At 32.7% G+C, this 25673-nt stretch overlaps 1 protein-coding gene across 3 annotated transcripts in view; it reads right to left on the bottom strand.

Moving 5' to 3' along the window:
• tst (superkiller complex helicase subunit twister) overlaps positions 1-25673 on the bottom strand; it is a 626755-nt gene that overhangs the window by 105900 nt on the left and 495182 nt on the right. For all 3 annotated transcript variants that reach the window (XM_072532052.1, XM_072532051.1, XM_072532053.1), the window contains 2 exons: positions 12854-13027; positions 12452-12707 (listed from right to left, as the gene is read on the bottom strand). In XM_072532052.1, coding sequence (XP_072388153.1) covers positions 12452-12707; positions 12854-13027 — 430 coding nt within the window. The remainder of the gene's footprint in view (positions 1-12451; positions 12708-12853; positions 13028-25673) is intronic.

Below are 25673 nucleotides of genomic sequence, written 5' to 3'. Positions count from 1 at the left end.
TGCGCCGATACATCATTTTGTACTTGTTTTTTAAAGAGAAGAATAACCAGGTAATGTCTGTCGAGTCACCAGGCAGTAGTAAGACAGTACCACCGAATAGTTTGTCGTCGGCGTTCATTCATCCCAGATAATAACTGAACTCGTTTGCATCCCTGCAACCATTCGACTTCTTTTTTTAGTGTTACACTGTACATTTGGTTTCCTATGAACGTCTAATGACAGCTTGAGCTGCCTGTGCTGTTTGTCCACCATCTAACAATTTTCTGAATCACCAATAATAAGTAATTTTAAAGGTTGTGGTGGAGTGGTAAGAGATGGTAACACTACTTTTCCTGATGCGCAACAGATGCCAAGTTGTGAAACTTTAATGTCTGATAATACTGGCATACTCTGTCCATTGCACTAATAGCAATTTTAAAATGCGCAGAATAATTAATGTCTGGGGCATATTGAAATGCAAGACGAACAAATGATATATGTGTAAATGCGCGGTTGATTCGCTGTCTTTCTCGTTCTTGTGTTCTGGATGTAGCTATACACTACTCACGTGCAACTCTCGTTCTTAGTATATTCTGTCGTACACGTTGGTCACGATGTGCACGAGTTTCTTGTGCACGGTTCTCTTCTGACCTCACTCTCTGATCTTCATTTATTTGAGTAATTTGTTTGCCCGATTATTATTTGCAATTCTTTTACGTCTTGGGGCTTGGCTATATGCATTGTTGAGGTTTAATTTTCTTCGGAGCATTTTACAAAAAGTGATAATTGATATGCTTTAAAACAATTTAAAAAAATAATTGAATAAAATCAGGATAAGAACCAGAAATTCAAAGATAAATAGTCAACGGTAAAAAGTAAAGTGAAACAAAGCTTACTTTTTACTCGCCCTTGTGTTCCGATCCAAAAACACACACTGGAGTTCGCAAATCAGGACCTACAAAACTATTATCAGACCAATAGTATGTTATGGATGCGAGGCATGGGTGATGACAGAAGACACAAATCGAAAGCTGGAAGTCTTCGTTTGAAAAGTCCTAAGGAAGATATTTGGACCTATCAACGAAAACGGAGTATGGAGATCCGGGTACAACCATACCAACTGTTCAAAGAGACACCGATCTCAGAATTCGTAAAACTTTAGAGACTTCGATGGGCTGGTCAAGCAGTGAGAATGGAAACTGAAAGATTGTCAAAAAGAGGCTTACATAGTAAAATGCAGGGTGCAAGACCAAAAGAAAGGCCACGGAAAAGGTGGGAGGATAAAGTTTCAGCGGACGCGCAAAATTTGCTAGACGTGAGCACCTGGAGAAGATCGGCGCGAGACCTGCAAGGTTGGAGGCGTAGTTTTAAAGAGGCCAAGGCTCGATTTGAGCTGTGACGCTAATGGGGAGAGAAAATCAAGATAAATAGAAAAATGAACTAAGTAAAATCCACCTGTTTTTTTTATTTTATTCTAATATTTTATAGAATTTTATGACAATAAAGGTAACCTAAAAATTGCCAGTGAAAATAAACTGAAGTAACAGTGTAAATAATACACAAAACTTAATTTAAATTTGAGTACGGTTATTAATGTTATTAATAATATATAAAATAACACACAGCAGCATGATAATAAAATCAAAATAGTTTGTATAGGTACTTAAGTTAGTTACATTTTTACAGACTTGAAGTGCCTGTAAACTAACAATTATTCACTACTAACACATGCAAATTAAAACTGCGTGAAACAATAAATCAAATGTTTAATGTTTATATTTTTGAAATTGTATAATAATCTATAGATTTGTATTTAAAAAATCACAAAACAGTGTTGCTCGATTTTCAATAAATAATGAAATTCATTTAGAATCATTACTTTGAGGTTGAAATGTTAATATTGAATAATAATGAATTTTATTCCTTTATTTTAAGGAAATATTAAGTCAAATGCTTAGTATTGCTTAGAATAACTGTAAGTTGCCTAGATTTGGGGCAACTCAACGACAAAAATAAATTATACGATAAAAATATACAAAATATTAAATTTATTGAATTAATAAACAAACTTAAATTTTTAACTTTATTGCAGAGAAAATGCTGAAAAATGGTTTTTTTATTGCACATAAAGAATGTTGAACATTTTAAAATAAATAAACATAAATAATTCTGTCAAAAATAAAAATATGTTACTCTATACTTCGATCTGGAAATCTTACGGAGTGACGAATTTTTAAAGTATAGACAGTTACGGTGTCGAGCGGAAGGACGTGAGGAAGATCATAGGCGCCGAGGTTTTTGGATAAATATTTACAGCAATTTTATTAATATTAATATTTAAAGTACCTCAAAAATATTTTTAAAATAGACTAATAGAATTTTAAAATTTAGTATATTAAATAGTACATTTTTACAAGTAAATGAATTACTATTATATCATTTTCGGGCTCAAATATAAAAGAACCGAAATAAAATTCACAATAGAATTAAACGGCATCATCAAATAATACATGTGTGTATTCCCAAAGATATCAACAACACAATCAAATTTCATCTTACGTTCTTGGTGAAAACTCACGAAAATACTTTTCAAACTGAATTATTAATCAATTTTACATAACTTACTTTTATTCAACATCAGAAATGTCTGAGTCATCACTATCTGCACCAAGTTGAACGACAATGGGTTCCATAATGATATCTGCCTGTATATCTAAATTCCACATATTTTCTTCTTCTTTCCGCGTGTGAAAGATGCCGTTTTGCCAGTTCTCTTGGGTAACGTTATTTATGGCTTCGTGGAAGAGCACTTTTACATAACTTAAAAGTAGTATTTCTACTTGCAATCTCCTTTTTTATTTGTGCCAGATTAGCTTAATAGGATTAAGCTCACAATGGTGTGGTGGTTATCGGTGAATAAAAACCGCATGGTTACGAGACATTTTATCAAAAACGTATTTTAGAAATTTTTGTTTATGCTGTCCTGCAATATTTAGTAACTCCGGCTTAACCATAGACTTGTAATACCCGATTTCTTTCCTATCTAGTCATTTACTTATTTCTCCTTTTCGCCAACTTGTTGTTGGAAGCTTTTCTATTTGACGACTTTGATAGGAAACATCTAAAATGATTATTGAGCCAGGTTCAATTTTTGTCAATATGAACAAAAACCAAGTTTCAAATTTCTCAGTAACCATGTCCCCGTGATAATCTCCAGATTTTTTGGATTAAAAAACTGAGAGTCCTCCAGGAAAAAACCATGTTCACTACCAATATGTGTTATTATTAGATGTCGGCCCTTACTTGATGGTGCTTTTAGACCCGTAGAGAGACCTTCAAGGAACGCTTGTCGAGTGTTTTTAATATTTAAATCGTGCCAAACTTTGTTTGTCACGATTAAATGTGTAGCGTTTTAAATTTTTTTAGTACGAAATATTTATATGTTAAAAAATTTCTAAAGACGCCCCTGTTTGTTTGCAACGAAGTTAAAATTCCCCATTTCGTACATGTTATTTGTAACTATAATATTTCAAGATTTTTTTGTCGCTGAACAACGATTTGTTTAGATTCAAGCCCCAAATATTCCGGTTGAAAAGAGATTCTTAGAAAAAATATTGCGAGTCAGGTATACAATTTTTCTAATACGTAATAAAACTGGGAATATTTCAATGTTTTTTTTTGTCGGTTCGTTGCTAAGAATGAGATCAAGAAGGGTAGATTGTTTGTTTAGGTTCATAGACCACAAAAACTAGCTGTGAGACGTAAAGGGAAATTTAATTTGGTTGAATTTGTAAAATCTAACAGAGGAGAGGAGTCAAGCAAGAGATGTCAGAGTAGAAAGATGTTTGGGTAATTAAGTGCGTGTTTTACTGTTACATAAAATGAATTTCCATCAAGTAACAGTCGAATCCATCAATTATAAATATTTTACTTAAAAATAAATTGGATAATGCAATTCATCTTTTATTTTTACTACCATCAAAAAAAATTTATCATATATTACTTTTAACACGTTTGTATATTTGTATAATAGGTACATTTTAACTCATTTAATACTTCCTGTATGGGTGTATCATTTTGAAAACGTAGGGAAACCTTGGAGATTCGTATTCGTAATCGGTAATTCGATATTCATAGTCAGAATATTATTTTTGGTAATCACAAAAAGCCATTCACCCACTTTCAATGTCAAGAGTCAAGTATGAAAAATAGATGATGTACCAGATCACTTCTTATGAAAATATTATGATTACAAATACCTTTTCAACGAAATATTAGAATAAAACTTAATTGTTTCTGGTTGATGTGAGTTTGCACTTTCATGTATTTATAAAATAAAATAAAATTTGAATTATGGTTTTGTTTGGAATAATTACTTGAGTATAATAATTATGATTGGGATCCAAAATAATACGTAACCTAATCCTAATCACCGTAAAAACCTAATAACCGGTTTTTACTTTAAAAATAAAAAACCGGTTATAACCGGGACAAAAAACAACCGATAAAACCAGTTATTAGGAAGTAAAAAAACCGGTTTTCGGTTAAAACCGGTAGGTTTTTCCCATCCCTAGTTTGTTGATAATATTTAAAAGGTACCATCTCCCTTTTAAAATATTTGTGAAAATTTACTTCAAAAACAAATCTAATCTTCAGTAACAATGATGAAGTCGATGGGAATGATATAGAAATGGTAGATAGGTAAAAGTACTTAAGGAAGTTAAGATACGAAAATCATACTCACGGAGTACCATTTGAAAGAAGGCCACGAGAAGACAGATGAAGAGTAGGACGTCCCCAACACGCTGTACGGATTATTTAACAAAGGTAAATGTTACCTGAATGAAAGAAGTGCAAAATATTAAAAAATGAATAGAGGAGGCCTATATTCGGTAGTGGACAACACAGGCTGCAAGATGACTCCGAGACCATATATTTTAAACAAAAACTAAAATTCCTCTAATTTTTTTAAAAATTTGCAATACTTTATTAATTAATACAAAACATACACTTCTATTTAGATAGATCAAATTGCTTATCGTACGACCAATGTACCTATGCCCTAATTTTGCAAATGAATAACCTCTTATTGTTCATAATTAAAAATGTCAATCCCAGAGCTATCTAAATGTCTTTGAAACTGTCTATACGGGTGACTCATGGCATCGAGAGAGATTATGCCTGTGGTAGATCTTTCCAGGAATACCGCGTATTGACCATAACATTCGAAGAGATGTTATAAGGAAATTCCATAGCGATAAAAAGTCATTCTGAAATAAATATTTGCAATGTAAAGATACATTGTATAATATAAATTAATTCGTAATGTTGTAAGTAAAGTTTAAACAATCAAACGGTAGTTTCACGTTACAATATTTTACACCCAGAGAAAATCCGTATGCAACACTATCGTTTTGTTGACTGCCAGTATTAAATAAAAAATTTTATAATTCACAAAGAAGTGATTGAAAATATCCACTTACCAAAGTTAACATACAAACGATATAAATAAATTGTTAATAACCACTCAAACACCAAAGAAACACTTTACAGACAATTTATAAAAATAAATATAACAAGTTAAGAAGCAATATTTACCGCAGTTACGCTAATGATAAACTGATCGTAGTGAAACAAATTAATCTATTGATAAACCGGTCACTTCGTTTCGACACTACAGCTCTTCGTGAGCTAATCGTTGGCATTCGTTACTCAAAAACGTGATTTAATGTTGTTATCGTATACTGTTTCCCCGGTGTTTAGTTCAAATCACAGTTTTATTAACGGGGACTGTCCGTCTGTCTAGTTACACTGAATAATTTACATAAAATTAATTTAATTAAATTTTGCAGTACGTTCACGTTGTGGTCCTATACTAAGTATTTGTTATTCCGTTGTATTTTCCGATCAGGGTATAGAGTAAAAACCACATTTTTTAAAACACTTCATATACAACTACCAAAAGTTGATATCTGATGGTATATGGTATAGATCAGTATAATATAACTGTTTGTATGGAAAATAAAACTGCTTTTACTATTTTCCCTACAATTTCATCATAGTTTAAGGGAAACGAAAAAAGTAAATAGACATGAAGTTTTTTAAACGTCACTTTATGTTTAAATGCTTCTACTACCACTTTAGTAGAGACACAGTCGTATAAAATACCACTGGGCAAAAAATAAAATGGGAAAATAAAGCCGCTGCTTCTACTATTCTCCTTATAATTCCATCATATTTTCTCACCTATTAGACCTTCCTAGGACTTCACACAAATATTTCAAAACCAAAATAAGCCAAATCGATTCAGCCGTTCTCGATTTATTATAAAAAAGTTTATTATAAAAACATAAAATGACGTTTACTAAACGTCATTTTATGATATGTTATATGTAGTCATAACATATTACAGATTACAAAGGTAATTTATATGCTTTAATTTTATGTTTTAGCTCCTCGATATATTCTTATCAATATCTCTCAAAATCCCCTGACAATGAATTATACATTTGGGTATATAAGCCTCAAGTTTATGTTTATGTGTGAAGTTTTTTTATTTTGATCTACTAGATTTTAATTCTTCAAAAAACTACTTTTACTCGATGCATTCCCGCCCAATCAATTCTTTTTATTTTATTGTCTAGTTCCGGCCATTTTTTTAATATTTTATTTTCAATTATGACCTCAAAAGATCTGTATCAGTTTGTAAATATTTATAATTAATTCAAGTATTATTGGTTTTAAATATTTTTAATTAATATGATTAAATATATTTATTTTTATCTATTTTATTGCTTTTATTTGTTAAAATTCTGAAAAACTCTCCTATATTAACCTAATTTGTACTTAAGTTTGGAGTTTTATTACTATTTTTATATATGTATATTCTCATACTCCATGAACTCTGATGCTATCTCCAAACCAATCTGTTCTTTTGAGGAAAATCCATAGAATTCGTCCTGTCTCGGATGGGACGGGTCCCGGTGTCTTAAATGAATCACTTCAATGACTCAAACTATCTTCTTTTTAAACTATTTTAAACTATAAACTAACTTAAACTGTAATATTGCAGCGATTTTATCGTTAGCGACCTTAAAACACGTCCCACACTTCGTAATACAAATGAGTACGCACTTTGTCTGTAGTAAACATGAACACATTAAAAATAATTTTTCGTGTTTGGGATTCTAAATATTTATTTTTTACTGAACTTTCCATTTTAATTACAAAATGTACCAGTTGCGCTATAAAGAAATATTTAAATACTTGACAACACTGCAGTGAATTTAACTTTAGGAGCTCGATCTATTCCGCTTGAAGTTCAGAGAAGAAATGAATTATGTATAATATAGTCGGACAATTTTCAATTAAAGGTGACTAATCTACAAATTGAACTAAATGGTAGCGGCAGCCATGTAAAATGTCAGCAGTAAATTCTTACCGGGGTAATTTTTATTGTGTATGCTTCGTCCATGTAAATAAGTGAAAGAGTAAGAAATATCTCCCCCGTAACAATATAAATTGGTGCGATTCATGAGTGTATAGTAAGACAAGTTCATTGAATAGTTTGAAACATTGGTAAACTTATCAATATTTTGCTGGTCTATATATATTTACGTTCTTAGAAAGAATGAGAATGAGAGAAATATGATATTTTAGTTAATTCAATCCACATTTTATCTCTACATAGGCGTAGTGTGTTCTATTTCTTGGCAATATACTTATTAAATAAACTTTATTATTAACTTTAAAATAGTTTTGAGGTAAGTAAAGTAAATTTGAGGCAAGTTTATTCTTTATATAGTATTAACCCATTAACGGCCGCTCAATATACGCGGATCAAAGAGAATTTTTTTTACATCCTTTATTTATTGTAATCTGTTTCTACAATAAAAACAATAATCAACAAGTTTATCACGTAATTAAAACAGGGGAAATCCGTCCAGTGACAAAAATGCTTTAAGATAAATTTCTAATATATATATATATATATATATATATATATATATATATATATATATATATATATATATATATATATATATATAAATACAGTATACTCCCTCTATAACGAACATGGTTATTACGAGGTTTCGCTTATAACGAGGTGCATTAGATGTCCCGTGAAATTTCTATTGAACTTAACCCTCTACAGCGAGGCAAATTTGGTTATAACAAGGGAAAATAAGATCGAAAAATGTGTTTTTTTTACGTTTTTGACCTGGCCGTGGCTCTAAATAAATACCTTTTTAAACGGCCTCGCAATAAACCCTAACTTCTGCCCGCAATAAACTTCTTTACAATAAATTCAACTGTTTCACATCTTTAGAAAATATGATAGATAGAATGATACTGGACAATTTAAAGCAGTCAAAAATGACAGACTTCTTCCAATTGCAGAAGCAATAATTTATGTTATCCTTGAAAATACGCTTTATACATTATATAGTTGGAAAAAAATGTAAGAACAGATTTTTTGTTTTAACGTATATCACTGACAATAAAAGTAAACAACTCTTTTTTGTTTTAATGTAATTTCATTGCCAATAAAACTACAACTTTTTTCAAAAACGCCATTCAAACAATATTTATTAGCATCTTATATTGCTCCGAATGGCTTCACTATAGGAAGTTAATGTTTTAGAAAACTACATATTCATATGTATGCACAGTATTATTGTTGTCTGATATAACGAGATCGGCTTATAACGAGGTAATTAGTCTGCCATTTCAGTTCTCGTTATAGAGGGAGTCTACTGTATTTGAAATATAAATAACACTTTACAAAGACATTTACTAACACATTAAAAAAATAGCAATAGTTAAAATACACACACAATTATAAGTTATAGGTATATATAGTATAAGTTGTAGCTATAAAATGATAGGGTATACGTTTATATATGTAAAGGTATAGAAAGGTCTAAGGGATCACGGCGTTTTAGTCTTCCTCTCCTCGGTCGCTTAAGTAGGTCTTGGGCAAGCGTATTTGGATGGTTCAGTAGTCTATTTTTCAACGAAAAAGATTGTTTTTCTCATTTTCAAGGAAAACTGTACAATTTTTAATAAAGGAAAATTTTCGAAACATTCGGGGTGTAAATGCATTCTACACCTTTTACATAAATAAATAGTATTACTTTTGCACATCCTAGATTCTTACACTATCGTCTCTTTTTGTAATGTGGCCAATGTTGTCGAATCTGGTTTCATCTGGTAAAGCAAATTTAGATTGACGTCCATGTACTAAGTTTGACACTGATGTAGCAGTTTCTTCGCTATTATAAATTATAAATATAAATCTATGTCGGCTCATGCTTTCTCTTATAATGTGCACTTCTTTATCCTCATCCTTTGACCAATGCATATCAATTTGAAGCAGAGTGTGAACCACATAATATACATGTGCTAATATATTTTTTTAAATCTATGTTAGTCATTTCAAAATCGTGACGGTTATTCTGCAATGCATAAATGTTTGTAAAATATAGAATGCTCTCAATTACTTTTTTTTATCAAAAAAGAGTGAAAAAACTTCAATATATGACTTGCTTCCATGGTTGGCTTTTATATTTTCTAAATATCAATCAGACTGATTGTGAATTACTACTGAGCACGAAGGAGTATCTGTTGTTACAACTTGAGACAAATTTAGATTTACTATTTTCGCCTGGTTTTTTCTTTGGACGTTTTATCTGTGGTTCAGAGGAATATCATAATCAGAATCGTCAGAATTCCCAATCACTTGTATTTCATATATACCTGCAATATCCGATTTTATTGATTCTTCACAAATAATATTATCATCAATGTCTTCTACATCAGAAACTTTCTAATCTAATCTAGGCGACAAATAAACCACAATAAGTGAGTCAGCATTTCCACAATCTGAGTCTTCTAACAAAGCTATTAACTCTTTAGTACTTAGTGCCACCTTCATTTCATATTTCGAGAATTTACTGAAATAAACAAATGCACTACTATATACACGCATTCACATGATAATACTTTAGCTTACTTCATTTTAATTTATATGAACTTCATAATATATTTTATATTTATATAAACAAATAAAAACAAGGAAACTTTCAAATTAAGTTTAAATATATATATATATATATATATATATATATATATATATATATATATATATATATAACGCTTACAGCACACAGCAATTCTATAAATAGAGAATGATGTGTAATGACAAGATCGTATGTTAAAATTTAAGATTGTTTAGTCTAATGAAAAAAATAAGTATTTTCCAAAGTTTTCTGTTTTTTGAAGTTCTATATTAGGTACTCTCTAATAAGAATAACATTTTACTTTAATTTGTTAGACAACTATAAGATACCTGTCAAAAGACACATGATAATTTAATAATTATACCGGTCTTAGATTTTAATTTTTACGTAATTACTTATGTGTTTAAATAAATAATTAAATCAATTCAAATCAAGTTAAAACAAAACAAATATAACGTTTATAGCAGACAACAATTCTATAAATAGAGAATGAAGTGCAACGACGAGATCGTATGTTAAAATTTCAGATTGTTTAGTCTAATGAAAAAAAAAATAAGTATTTTCCAAAGTTTTCTGTTTTTTGAAGTTCTATATTAGGTACTCTCTAATAAGAATAAAATTTTACTTTAATTTGTTAGACAACTATAAAATACCTGTCAAAAGACACATGATAATTTAATAATTATATCGGTCTTAGATTTAATTTTTACGTAATTACTTATGTGTTTAAATAAATAATTAAATCAATTCAAATCAAGTTAAAACAAAACAAATATAACGTTTATAGGAGACAATTTTATAAATAGAGAATGAAGTGCAACGACGAGATCGTATGTTAAAATTTGAGATTGTTTCGTCTATTGAAAAAAATAAGCATTTTGCAAAGATTTCTGTTTTTTCAAGTTCTGTATTACGTACTCTATAATAACAATAAAATTTTACTTTATTTTGTTAGACAACTATAAGATACCTGTTAAACGACACATGATAATTTAATAATTATATCGGTCTTAGATTTAATTTTTACGTAATTACTTATGTGACACTGTCGCTTTAAAATCGACAAAAATATGATACATATCTATGTTAAATTCTGACAGTGTCTTAAGACCAAGTCTTTACAACGATATGAATGAGTTAGGAATTCCAAAAAAACTGTGTGTGTATGTTTGATAAAAGTGACAATGGCGAAGATGCTATCAGCAGTAAAAATTCAAAACGACTCGTCAACCCCATTTCAAATACATAGGGAGTTAAGGCAGGGAGATGCGCTGGTGTGTCAGCTTTTTAATGTCGCCTTAGAAAAAGTTGTACGAGACGCTAATTTAGATAGCAGGGGAACAATATTTAATAGATCAGTCCAAATTCTAGCATATGCAGACGACGTGGACATTATAACAAGAACTAGGGCGAGAACAGCGGAAATCCTAACCGAGCTAGTAGCAGCAGCAGAACGAATTGGGATAAATTACAGATAAATCAAAATAAAACCAAATTCATGGCGACTAACACAAACACAAGAGCTGGAAATGTTGACACAAATTTAATCATCAATGATCAAAACTTCGAAGCAGTCAAAGAGTTCATATATCTAGGGACATCGGTTAACCCCAATCATAACACATCTGAGGAAATAAAAAGGCGAATAATAATTGCAAACAGGTGTTATCATGGTCTATCAAAGTACTTAGCTAACAAACGTCTGTCTCAAAAAACTCGTATAAGGCTGTATAGAACACTGATAGTCCCCGTTCTCACATATGGATCAGAGGCATGGACGCTAACGAAAACAGATGAATCCGCTCTATCCATTTTTAAAAGAAAGGTGCTACGCAAGATATTCGGAGCGGTCTGTGAGAACGGAATATGGAGGCGTAGATATAACTTTGAACTGCAGAATATCTACAAGCATACGTTTGGTGGTAAAGATATTACCACTATAATTAAGCGAAACCGCCTGCAGTGGGCAGGACATGTAGCCCGGGCCCCTGAGTCAAACATGATAAAAAAGATTCTAACAGCGCAACCCGTGGGAATGAGAAGACGGGGTAGACCAAAGCTGAGGTGGATGGACGGGGTAACACGGGTAACACAAGATGCCGAGAAGATTCGGAGTCGGCAACTGGAAAATGCAAGCGAAGGACAGAATAGAATGGCGTAGAAAGTTTGAGAAGGTTGAGGCCCTTTAAGGGCTGTAGCACCAAGATGATGATGATGATGATGATGAATTACTTATGTGTTTAAATAAATAATTAAAAATTTTTTGGTACGCCTCTGCAAAATTGAGCAAAATTGATAAGTGGAATATGATTTCGTTGAAAAGTTATCGTTAAGTGCTTTGTTAAGTGCGATGTTGCCAAGTAATCACCTTCAATTAAAAATTGTTTAGTATAATATAAAATTTGGTCAACGCTCAATAAGCCACTTCTCGTTTGTCTTATTGTACTTACTTTTATTTTGTCCGTCTACATAATTTAATCTGCGTAACAATTCGATCCTGTTTTCATAATCAGGATAAAGAGATAAACTTGCATTCGACAATTGGAATTCTAAATCTTTCTTCTTCTCCTCTAGAAATTTTCTGGAGAAAACAATCCAGAACTGTCGATCGAAATTGGGAATTCTCGTACTAGGTAAATGATCGATTAACTTGTCTTTTATTTCATACATTTTTTGCAGACCCATATAGAGTTCTTGGTCGTTTACCTAAAAATAACGTATTTATAATATATAAACAGTTTAACTAAAAAAATAAAAATTCCGCTGCTATCCTTCATATTTCAACAGTTCCGTTATTATTTTGCATATACATAAAATAAAGTATTGAAGCTATTAATATCGATCGGTATTACCTTTAAATCTATAATAAAATGTAAGAACTCCAAAGTGCCCCTATCGTTGTTGGCCAACATCGTTAGTTTATGTAATTCCTGAACAGTTTCAACACAGGTTTGACCTACCGGATCATATTTAAATCGTTCCATTTGTCGTTTTTCAACATCTTTCATAACCAAATCAGTGTTTATCTAAAACCAGAGATTTTCAAATAATCAATTTATGGCCTTTTTTTAGTAGTAATAAAGAATAATTTTACAGTCGATTCTCAGTTTGAGAATATTTCTCTTAATAGCTAAAATAAACTTTTTGCTGTTCTGTAATTGAAAAAAAAAGAAGGATAATCATGAACAGAGTCGAGCAAATATGCAAAAGTGCATATGCATTTGTTATTTATGTTTGAATTTTACATACACTAATACATTTTTAAAGAAAACTGCATGTAGTACGTTTCCAAAACGAATTTATTCGCTAATTCAAATTCGTAATATTTCGTTGTTCAAATACCTTCATACCTGATATTTCCAAAATAATTTTATTCTTATCTTAGTCTGTTAAAAATCACTAGTAGAAAGTAAACATTCACAAGAATTGTCTTTTAGTGCCACTAATGGCCACCGTTATGGAAGGCCAGAACATTAAAATGTGGCAACAGTAAATAGAGGGCTTAGAAAAATATCTGTTTATATCCCGCTATCATTTTGAACTCTTTTCACGTTGCAATAATTTAGCATCACCAAGTATTTATAAGTCGTGTTTAGTGTATCTTTTTAGGGTTGGCACTGTTGTCGGTTTTTCAATATTCCAATTTTTTAATATATGAATTTGTTCGAATAAATCCATTTGAACATGTACAACTATTTATAAATATTTTTAATTTAGTATTTAACTCCACTTTTGACAAAAATGCACCCATTCTAAAAATGTCAAACGATTGTCAAACATTTGTCAACAGTTTTTAGAATTATAGTTTTTGTGCGCTTGAAACTCTTACAAAAAAGACTCCCCGAAAAATCAGGCACCCCACCTACCCTCAGAGCGAATTTAGTCCGGCACGGTGCAACATCTCCCGTTTGCAGAAGAAGCCATAAAAAACTCATCAAGGATTTACTCCTGATGCATTTATACAGTGCTCTCAGAATCTGTAAAAGGTTTGTCCAGCTTATGGTATAAAAGCAATCAATAATAAGTTTAAAAATTTTTGCATTGGTAGCCTTAGACCCACGTGGTTGGTACATCTTTACATTCACAATCTTCATGATAATAACTTGGATAGACAATAGTGCACATACACTTTTCAAAGACTTGTTAACTAGTAAGTAGTATTTAGTAGTAGGAATTTTGTTTAGTTCTTTATGTATTTGTACTGATTTTATTTATGCTATTTGTTTTTCTCTCTTTTTCTCTTTAATAAATCGTTTTTGACCTTTGGATATCTTTTTGAACCGTGAGTGTTTAAGACATTCTTATATTACAGATAAGAGCTCTTATATTTTGTAACCAAGCAATCTATGTTATACTCTCTATCTCATTTTATGACATTCTTCATGTTTGTCCTACTGTGCAGATACTAATTTTATCTACACAAAGTGGTCCTTCGAGCCGGATCTTGAGGCTCTTCTCTAACTGTAACCTCTTTCTTGGCACTTTCGTTCAAAACTCTACAAAAATATCTTATATTTTCCTCCACTTTTAATGTTTTCATTTTTTTTAGTCTTTTTAAAATGATTTGATAATTTAGGTATTATTGTTTATATATAAATTCTCATTACGTCTCAAAGATGGAGTTAACACAAAGTTTAAAAAATAGGCGCTTGTCAAAAACTAAATTGACAAAATTAAATAATTATCTCGATATAAATTTGGCTAATCTCACTATTCACTCCACTAAAGATCGTATTTTGAATTTAAAAAAGGCATATGATTCTTATTACCAAGCCTAAGATGAAATAGAATCCTCTGAAGTTGAAGATGATGAAGATACAAACATCATCGATAATATTTATTTAAATATGCTCTCCACACTTGAGAATTTTCTTAAATTTATGTTAAAAGAAAATAGCAGTTCCTCTAGTTATTTTTCTCAAAATAATCCCTCTAGTTTACCCACGCAAAGAAGCATAAAACTTCCGCAAATCCAATTGGAATGTTTTTCTGGCGATTTCAACAAATTTCAAACCTTTCTTCAAATACTTACTAGCACCGTAGATGCAGATATATCACTCACTAATATAGAAAAGTTTATTTATTTGCGTTCTCTGTTAAAAGAAGAGCCCTTCCAGTTAATAGAGAACCTCACACTTATAGAGTCTAATTACAGAATTGCACTTTCCACGTTAGTTAGTAGGTATTCCAATAATCGTATTGTTATCAAACAGTTATTCGCAAAGATTATTGATACAAAAGGGTTACCTACTAATGCAACCTTTAGCCATCTCAAAGAATTTCACACAACCATCTCCAATGCATATAAATCTCTTCTAAACCTTAATTTATCGCACGAGAAGTTGTTAAATTTAGTTTTTATACATCTTATCAGCCAGAAATTAGACAATGCTACACTTCGGTAGTTAGAATTTTCTCAAGAACATGAACTTGAGCAATCAGATGTTTCCCAATTTATAAGTGCGATAGAAAATCAAATCCGCCATTTAAAAATGCTTTCCATCACCACAGATAAGTTTAAACCCTCCGGTAACAAAGATATACGATTTTCATGTCATACCCATACTGATGCTAAACACAATATAGCATCGTCTCGTTCTAGTTCCTTTATGTGCATACTGCAAAAACCAGTGTCATTCTATTTATGTTTGTAAAGATTTTAAGTCCCAAAATGTTGCCACTAGACGTGAATTTGTCAAGCAGCACTCGTTATGTTTTAATTGTTTAGGCAATAAACATTTGATTAAAGAATGTCCTAGTAGTAAAACGTGTTTTCACTGTAACCAACGTCATAATTCTCTGCTACATATGGAGATCAGGACGTCACACTCCTCTGTTCACTCTCAACCGTCAAGGTCTCTCAATGGTAACTGTAGTTCTGTTCCTCAGAATTCTAATATTCATGGTTCTGTAGACAACCACCCGTCTACTTCTCGCTCACTTCCAGAAGTTGTAAATAATGTTTCACACAGCATCAATGCGGTTACACTCTCAAATGTTGTTTTAACTACTCCTAACAACTCTATAGTATTACTGAGTACAGTTTAAGTATATCTCTTTGACAAATCTGGCAAACGAATTTATTTCAAAGCTCTTTTAGATAATGCCAGCCGGCTATCCCTTGTAACCAGTGACCTAGTACATCATTTAGGGATCACCACATAATCTCAGACCGTTAAAATTAACGGGGTTAACTCTGGCACGTCCACTTTAACCCAAGTTTTTCATTTGCAGATTTATTCGGCAGCTACTGATCACAAGTTGAATGCTAGTTGCTTTGTAATTCCAAGTATTACTGGATATTTACCTCAGGTCAAAATAAACGCAAGGCAAATTCATATTCCTAGTTCCATTACATTAGCGGATTCTCGTTATGTAATTCCCAGCCCAGTTCATATATTGATCGGCGCTGATTTGTATTCTGATATTCTTTTAAATTAAATAATACAGTCTCTCTTAAAAAAAATTTTATTTCAAATTTTTAGTAAAAGGTATAAATAAAATACCTAAACGGGCTATATCACAAATACAGAAAGTTTTCGGAATAAATTCCATCATCAGTGTAACAAAGTGCACATGCTATGAGCCACTAAAATATATGGGTGAAAACCCTTTAAATGTTATAAATTTACAAATATGTTACATTATATACTATTAAAAATTAGGATGTTTAAGTTACCGTTGGAATTGGTAACATGGCAACGTATCTCTTGGCTCAAAGCTACCAATGTTACAGGAAACTCTTTTCGGTTACGTAATCTTCGGTAGGGTCCCAAGTTCAGCTATGAGTAAAGGATATCATCTCTCCACATATCTTAATAAATTGGTCACATGCCATATTAATGTTTCTGACACCCCCCTCTCGTCTGATGAAGTGTTACATGGATTAGTGGAAAAATTCTGGGAGTCTGATCAACTTCCACCGATTCAGGATTCTGTAGATACAGAGCACCCCTCAGAAACTCAGTTTTTAAAGACCGTAAAAATTCTTCCCTCAGGTCGATACAAAGTCTCTTTAAATTTAAATCGCCCTATTAGTGATATTAAATTATCAGGGTCTTTACCGGCAGCTAGGGCTCGCTTTCTCCAATTAGAGAGGAAACTACACTCTGCTCCACAATTCTTTGATAGTTATCGCAAGATCATTTAAGATTATTTAGACAATGACCAGATTAAAAGAGTACCTTTAAAGCCCCGAACCTCAGAAAATAGGCTAAATTATTATTTACCCCACTTTCCAGTCAGAAAAAATGACTCTAGTACAAATGTACGGCTAGTATTTGATCCAAATAATAAAACTCCTTTAGATTGTCTTAATGATCAACTGGATAAAGGGTTTTTAATCCAACCTCTTCTTATTGATATTCTTTTAAGATTTCACACATTCACTCAAGTTTTAATAGCAGATATCCAATCTTTGTATATGCAGATATGCGTAGACAGTTCCGAGTTACACCTACTCAATTTTCTCTGGCGTCACCAGAAATGTCATTAAATGTATTTCAGCTCAGTAGAGTTCCTTTTGGTTTATGCTCATCTTCATTTCTCGCCACTATAGTTCTCAAACACATTGCGGACAATAATAAGGATAATTTTCCTTTAGCCTGTGACACCCTCTTGTATTCTACTTATGTACATGATATTTTAGGAGGATGTGACTCTTTAGAAGAATTAGAACTCTTGTTCTCTCAACTTAAAATCTTGTTAGGTAAGCACGGTTTTAATCTCTACAAAGTTTCCTCGAACAACGAAGAGTTTTTGAGAAGACATGGCCTCAAAAGTTCGACACCCTTAACCCATAACTTAATGATTCTTCTTCGAAAATCCTCGGAGTTAAATGGAATCAACAATCAGATACATTTTCATTTTTGCCACCAAATTTTGATTTAGGCCAGTCAATTACTAAGAGAAAGGTGCTTAGTATTCTGATGTCTACTTTCAATCCAATGAATTTAACCGGTTATATCACTGCCTCTTCCAAAATTCTCTTGCAACGTTTATGGCAGGCTAAACTTAGTTGGGACGAACCGATCTTCGATCCAGAATGGTTAAATGATTGGAAAATTTTAACTTGATGGTTTTCAATCCATTCCCCTATTGAAATTCCCCAGATGTTTAGTATTAGATAAACGAATTATAGACGTTCAACTTCACACCTTCTGTGATAGCTCCCTTAAGATATTTGCTACATGTACCTATCTGCGCGTAGTGTACGAGGATTACTCTGTCTCCTCTCGTTTGGTATCTTCCAAATCTCGAATAGCTTCTGCTAAACAAAATCTTACGATACCTCGCTTAGAGTTGAATGCTGTGTTGATCGGAGTTATTTTATTTCAAATGTATTGAGGAGGAATTGGCCGATCGCACAAACTCATATTTATAGCGACTCGTTAGTAGCTCTTATTTGAATCCTTATGTTCATAATCGTGTGCAGAAGATTATTGTCCTAAGTAAGGATTACTCTTTTTATCACATTCCGTCTCAACTGAACGTAGCAGATATTCCGATTCGTCCAAGGAACGTTACACGCAATTCCACAATCTTAATGTTATGGTTGTCAGGCCCAGAGTTTCTTATTAAGCACCCTCTCGATTTTTCTCAGTTTAAGATTATTCTCATCACACAAAACTTACCCGAGATTCGGTCAACACAAGTTACTTTAACCACGGCCTTCCCTGAAATACAAGTGAATGAAACCTTAGAATTCATTTTCCTTTAAGTTTTCGACTTTCTCTCGCATGCAAAGAGTATTGGCCTATGTTTCTAGATTTATCAAAAATCTGCCATTTATAATAAAAGCTCTAATCTCCCATTGCTCTCATCTTCCCTACAGAATGAACAAATTGAAGCGGCAATTCTAAGCATTGTACTATACCTTAAATTACTATCATTTCACAGGGAACTATCAGAATTAATAAGTGGAAAACCTCTCTCGAACAGATCGCTTAGGCAACTAAATGTTTTTTATGATCAGAAGTATTCGAGACTACGTGTTGAAGGTAGACTTTCCAACGCTCCCCATCTCTCTTACAATGAGAAACATCCCATGATTCTTCCTAGTAAGAATCGAATTGTATCTTTGATGAAGTATGAAATCCACGTCTCCCTACTCCACAGTGGCCCACACGTGTGTCTGTCTACTTTCAGGATGAAATTTTAGCCTTTGTCGGGTTTAACTCAAATAAAAAAAGTAATTCTCAACTGCGTGGTATGCCACAAGTTTAAAGCAAAACCAGTCTCCCAGTTTATGTCTGATCTTCACTATAACCGTGTTTCAGGGACCCTTTCAATTTGTCTCAGTGGACTATGTTGGACATTTTACGTTGAAATCATCTCACCTCTGTAGATCTCCTTCCTATAAAGCGTATGTAGCATTTTTCATTTGCACCACCACTAAGTGTTGCCATCTTGAGCTAGTAACCGGCCTCACTAGTCAGGCCTATATTTTGGCACTAAAAAGATTTATAGCACGAAGCTCAGTCCCATCATATATCTGGTCTGACAATGCGACTAATTTTTATGGGGCAAAAAACGAGCTCCATGGACATTATAAATTTTTTATGAATGAAGACCACACAACATCCATTAAAGACTTCGCAGCTCAGAACCAAATCACTTTTAAGTTCGCTACCCCTCTTAATCCTGCAAGTGTAGGAATACATGAAAGAGGCATTCAGTCAGCTAAGTTTCATCTCTGTTGTGTAATCGGAAACGCAGTGCTCACTTACGAATCCTTCAATACAATACTATGCCAAATTGAGGCGATTCTCAACTCTAGACTACTATTTAGGATCTCAGAATGTCCAGAAGATCTTTCCTTTCTGTGACCTGCCCATTTTCTGGTGGGATAATCTCTTTTAGCTCCACCGGAGCCTAGTAATATTTTAGAGATCCCAGAAAACAGACTGTCCCTCTACCAGAAATTGTCTCAAATTCAATTATTGTTTTGGAAGAAATGGGGTAGGTATCTCATACCTCCAAACCATACAATCTCGATCCAAGTGGTGTACTGTTACTCAAAGTCCCGTACAAGTAGATGATATAGTATTCATAATAGACGCCCACCTACTCCCGCTAAAGTGGCAGCTAGCAAGAGTCTTAGAGCTAATACCAAGCAAAGATGGCCTGGTTCGGACTCTACGACTTCGGACAAAAAACACAACTTGTCTTAGATCCATCAGGCAAGTAAGTAAACTTCCTAGCCCCACCTAATATAACTGGTTTTCTTCTCTTTTCTCTTTTCTAGTTTCATATGTTTATCCTTTGTTCTCCTGGCGGGGAGTATGTTCGAATAAATCCATTCGAACATGTACAACTATTTATAAATATTTTTAATTTAGTATTTAACTCCACTTTTGACAAAAATGCACCCACTCTAAAAATGTCAAACGATTGTCAGACGTTTGTCAACTGTTTTTAGAATTACTTATAGTTTTTGTGCGCTTGAAACTCTTACAAAAAAGACTCCCCGAAAAATCAGGCACCTCACCTACCCACATAGCGAATTTAGTCCCGCACGGTGCAACATCTCTGTTTGCAGAAAGAAGCCATAAAAAAACTCATCAAGGGCTTACTCCTGACACATTTATACAGTGCTCTCAGAATCTGTAAAAGGTTTGTCCAGCTTATGAGATAAAAGCAATCATTAATAAATTTTAAAAGTTTTGCATTGGTAGCCTTAGACCCACGTGGTTGGTACATCTTTACATTCACAATCTTCGTGATAATAACTTGGATAGACAATAGTGCACATACACTTTACAAAGACTTGTTAACTAGTAAGTAGTATTTAGTAGTAGGAATTTTGTTTAGTTCTTTATGTATTTGTACTGATTTTATTTATGCTATTTGTTTTTCTCTCTTTTTCTCTTTAATAAATCGTTTTTGACCTTTGGATAGCTTTTTGAACCGTGAGTGTTTTAAGACATTCTTATATTACAATATTACAATCTATGTTATACTCTCTATCTCATTTTAGGACATTCTCCATGTTTGTCCTATTGTGTAGATACTAATTTTATCTAGATAATTTTTTTACATCAAACATACATTTTGACCTCAGGAGATACAATCATTGTATTTTGTATCATTTTAGTATCAATAGATGTTGCCTATGTAAATATTTTTTACCTAAAACAGTATTTCGGTACATAAATATCGGTCGGTTTGGGTCAAGTTCAACGACCTGTCTGCTACTTGGGATTCAACAGGTTTATCTTTGTTCAGTTTTATATTTACCTAGATATTTTTTCCCAGGTAAATGTGTGGGAGTTTATAAGCCACAATTATGGGTTGTGATTGTGATGAAAATTACATTTTTAATTAACTAATATTTGACGTTTTGATTTCCATTCCAGAAATCGTTCTCAAAAAACGTTTTTTGTACAAAATGTGTATACACATTTTTACATAATTTGTTCAATAAATCTTGTTTATTGCACAAATAGTGGAAATCTAAAAGTTAAATATTAGTTAATTAAAAATGTAATTTTCATCTCAATCACGACCAATAATAATTGTGGGTTAATCACATAAAAAATAATACTTAACTTAACCATGCCACAAGAAAGATGTTCACAGAACCTCGCTAAATAGTTTGAAAAAACCTTATTTAGATATTTCAGTTCTAAATTCTATGAGGGGTAGTTGATGAAAAATCTGTGAAGACGTACAGCTGATTTTGTTTGTTTTTTTAACCATCTTAAAATGTAAACAAAAAAATTTTTTTTTGCTTATAAAACGTTTTTATGCATTCTAAACGATTCAAATAAAAGTTGTAGACCATTAATAGTTTTTTATTTTGAGAAATACCATACTAAACTACATAAATAATTGACCGAGATAATTGCAAAAAAAACCCTAAAATCTAAAAAATTATGTTTGTAGTAATTTATAAATGTTAATGACTTCGTTTTTTGCCTAACGACAGCTAATATCAAGTAGATCGAAAAAATATAATTTATTCAATTTGTTTATCCAAGAGAGCGATTATTTAAACAACTGTACACTTTTAGGATATATTAAAAAAACTTTGAACATATTACAAGATTGAATAGGGGACTTTTTAGCTTTTAAACATTTATACTACACTTTGATATGTTTATGTCACGCGCTTATAAGTAATCTTAATGAAAAGCTGGAAAAAAAGAACCTTGTATGACGAATAACAACTAAGATAGCGTTTTATTCTGAAAATCATATTTCTATTGTTTATTAAGACCTAAAAATTGAAAGGATTTTAAATGAAGATCCACATTTTATGATCCAAGTTATGGATGGCATATATAGTATAAGTTATAAGGAGTAAAAAGTTATAACCCATTAAAATAATGGTATTCGTAAAATACCGCACGGAAAAGTGAAGTTAAGAATTGTCTGAGCTATGTTTTTTCTTAGATTGGAACTTTAAATGGAAGCGAGCTTGCAACATTTTTAATAGGTCGGCTTCTGTGGCACGTAGAACCTTCATTTTTAACTAGAATAGCAGTAGACGAACAAGGCTGATTCCAGAACGAAAGTGGCAAAGGTCACGTCTGTGCCTTAACGGCTCGTCCGATCTTGACGTACAATAGCTCGTTGAAACGGGGAAGGGCCAACGAATATGTAGGCACAGAAAAAAATATGGCAGCGCATTGCCAAAAGGACGTTAGGCTTGTAGTGCCTAAACGGCTCGTCCGATCGTAACGTACGACAGCTCGTTGAAAAGGGGAGGGGCCAACGAATACGTAGGCATAGAAGAAAACATGGCGGCGCATTACCAAAAGGACGTTAAGCTTGTAGTGCCTAAACGGCTCATCCGATCGTGACGTACGACAGTTCGTTAAAAAGGGGAGGGGAGCACAAGTACAACAACAACAATGCCAAAAGGACATTACAACGTATGACGTGGTAGCATGGGACAACGGAGCATGGCAACAGAGGAAAACGGATATAATAAAATAGGAAAACGGGGCGTATCTTCATTGTTATTGATCTGATTACTATATACAAGAAGGGAAATGACGTGAATAACGTGACATTCAACACAGGCCGTGACATTTATGTGACAGTCGACGCAGGACGTGACATTCGACGCAGAACTTGACATTCGACGCAGGACGTGACATTTCACGTGAAATGTCAAGTGACTTCGTGCTTTGTTTTCTTCTAAAGTTCTTCTTCAGTTCTACAGGTCTTCCTTCTTGATCGACAGCCAACACAGTGATATTGGTAATTCCACGTTGTGGCACAATGGGTAAATACAACAAATTGTGAGGAGTTTCGTCAATTGCGTACCCAGGATCTGATTGTATAACAAATTCGTAGATTGTATGAGCAGGTCAGTTACCGTCGAAGGCTCCGGTACTAATGTTACATTCAAAGCGTATGCTAGATACTTTAATAATCTTAACAGGTAGATCTCAAAAATGCGTTTGTCCGGGATTTAGTAATGTAGGAGAAAATCCCAATATTGTACCAAGACTATCAGGTAACTTAAATGAAATTCTATATTTGCTGAAAATTTGGCACTGCAAAGTGTTATGGTTAGGTGTTAGACTAAATACCGTTTCCGGTTTATGAACATTGTCGGCACCCAATTGTGGAACCACAGTTCCACATTTAGCCGTCGGACTAAATCAAGTAAGAGAAGTGGAACTGTGGTTTTATGAAGCTCCTTTCTTATATCGTTTAGGCCGATGGCTAAAACACCCTTGTCCCTTCTGGAAAAGTAAATGTCATCTATCACATACCTTGTGCTGAGTGTGACTCATGCTACATCGGGCAGACAGGGAGATCACTGAGAGGGCGTCTTACGACTCACCGCAGTGATATCAACTTATCTAAGCATAGTTGTGCTCTTACCCAAAATGCTATTAACACTAAACACAAAGTTGACTTTAATGAAGTTAAGGCAATGAACGCAATATCGTTAAAAGACAGTTTTTGGAAATGTGTTCAATACTTAAACACCCTAACGCTCTCAATAAGAGAACGGACATTAGTAACTTGAGCCAAATTTATCATGCATTAATATTGCAGAATTAGGCTTGATTACCATGAGGAAATGGACGCTCAAAGATTCGGAGGTTGGTTTTCAAATATTCTACCAAGCCTTGAAGCAAATTCTGTCGTTGTTATGGACAATGCGTCATACCACAGTCGACGGTTGGAGCCATCACCAACGACTGCCTGGCGAAAAGGTGAAATAATCAACTGGCTCTCTCAAAAAAATATACCATTCAATGACAACATGTTGAAAGTACAATTATTAAACCTCGCGAGGATACATATACCCGTTTTCAAGAAATATGCAGTCGATGAAATGGCTCGTGCAAACAACATAATTGTAAACATTTCATTGTAAATTGTACATCGCCTCCCTCCTTATCATTGTGAGCTGAACCCTATCGAGCTTAGATGGGCTCAAATAAAAAACCAAGTGGCAAGGGAAAACTTGAGTTTTAAAATGGAGGAGGTGAAGTGCTTGTTAGCTACTGCCATACAAAATGTCATACCTGAGTCTTGGAAAAATTGTATAAGACACACTATAAAAGAAGAAGATAGAATGTGGGACTTAGACACAAGAGTGGACATTTCGGCTGAACCATTAATTATCAATGTAAATAATAGTGATCGCGATAGCTCTTCATCAGCTGACGAGTCGTCTTCATACGATGATTAATATTTTAACTTCCTGTGGAGGTCGAACCATTTTATTAAGATTACTTTCGTATGTAAGTAAGTTTGTTTTGTTAACCTTGTTTTCAAACTAAAATACATTTTGTACCAATATACTTTGCTCTTAAAAAAAATTTATTTAATTATAATATATATGTGTGTGTTTATATGTTCACTAAAAGTAAAAGTTCACTTCATGTAATCGGCAAGTTCAGAATTGGATTTTCATAATTATGTAAATTAGTATATTTAAAATATAAGTAATTCCAATGAAAAGAAACCTTTCACTGAAATAACAGCAGCGTAAATCTATCTACCTGCCTTTTTGATATTTAATTTTTGTAACAAACAAAAAATGTCATTAAAAAAAATTATAGTTTGTCATTAAATGTCATAGAAAGTTTCTTTGTCTCGTATGTTTTGTACAAAATTATGGAATTTGAAAGTAAGTCTTTTTTTGTAATAAGAAGTATACACTTCAAAGTTAAATATAAGTCTTATATCATATTATATTAAGATTAATTTTTAAAAGTCACTGCAACAGTGTGAACGATACGCTACTGAATGCTAAGCTAGGAAGTCAATGAGCAATTTATGTCTCTCTATATTATGACAACGTTGATCTACTATTCCTTTCTACCGGTCCTAGAATGCGATGTTGTCATGTATGACTTTTACAAAGAATATTATCGTACTTTAGATGTTTTCTATATATAAGTATTGTATATAAATATAATATTATACATAAATATTGATGTTACTAAATACATTTTATTATATACCTCAGTCTCGTTCCAACCTTTGCTGGAGACGGTCGCATAAATTTGTTTTTCTAGTACAAAAATATCTATTATTATAGTAACCAGTTCTTATTGGAAACTATATCGTTAATTACTAATATTAATTATCAGTGTTGTAAAAACGCAAACAAAATAAAACAAGTGCTATTTCCAAACGCCAAATACCGGCAAATAAAAGTCATAGGCGTATCATAAATAATTGTTCGTGATGTAT

The sequence above is a fragment of the Diabrotica undecimpunctata genome, chromosome 5, assembly GCF_040954645.1.
Source record: "Diabrotica undecimpunctata isolate CICGRU chromosome 5, icDiaUnde3, whole genome shotgun sequence".
Lineage (NCBI taxonomy): Eukaryota > Metazoa > Arthropoda > Insecta > Coleoptera > Chrysomelidae > Diabrotica > Diabrotica undecimpunctata.
The sequence above is the reverse complement of the archived record's forward strand: the minus strand, read 5'-3'. Positions and strand labels throughout refer to the sequence as shown.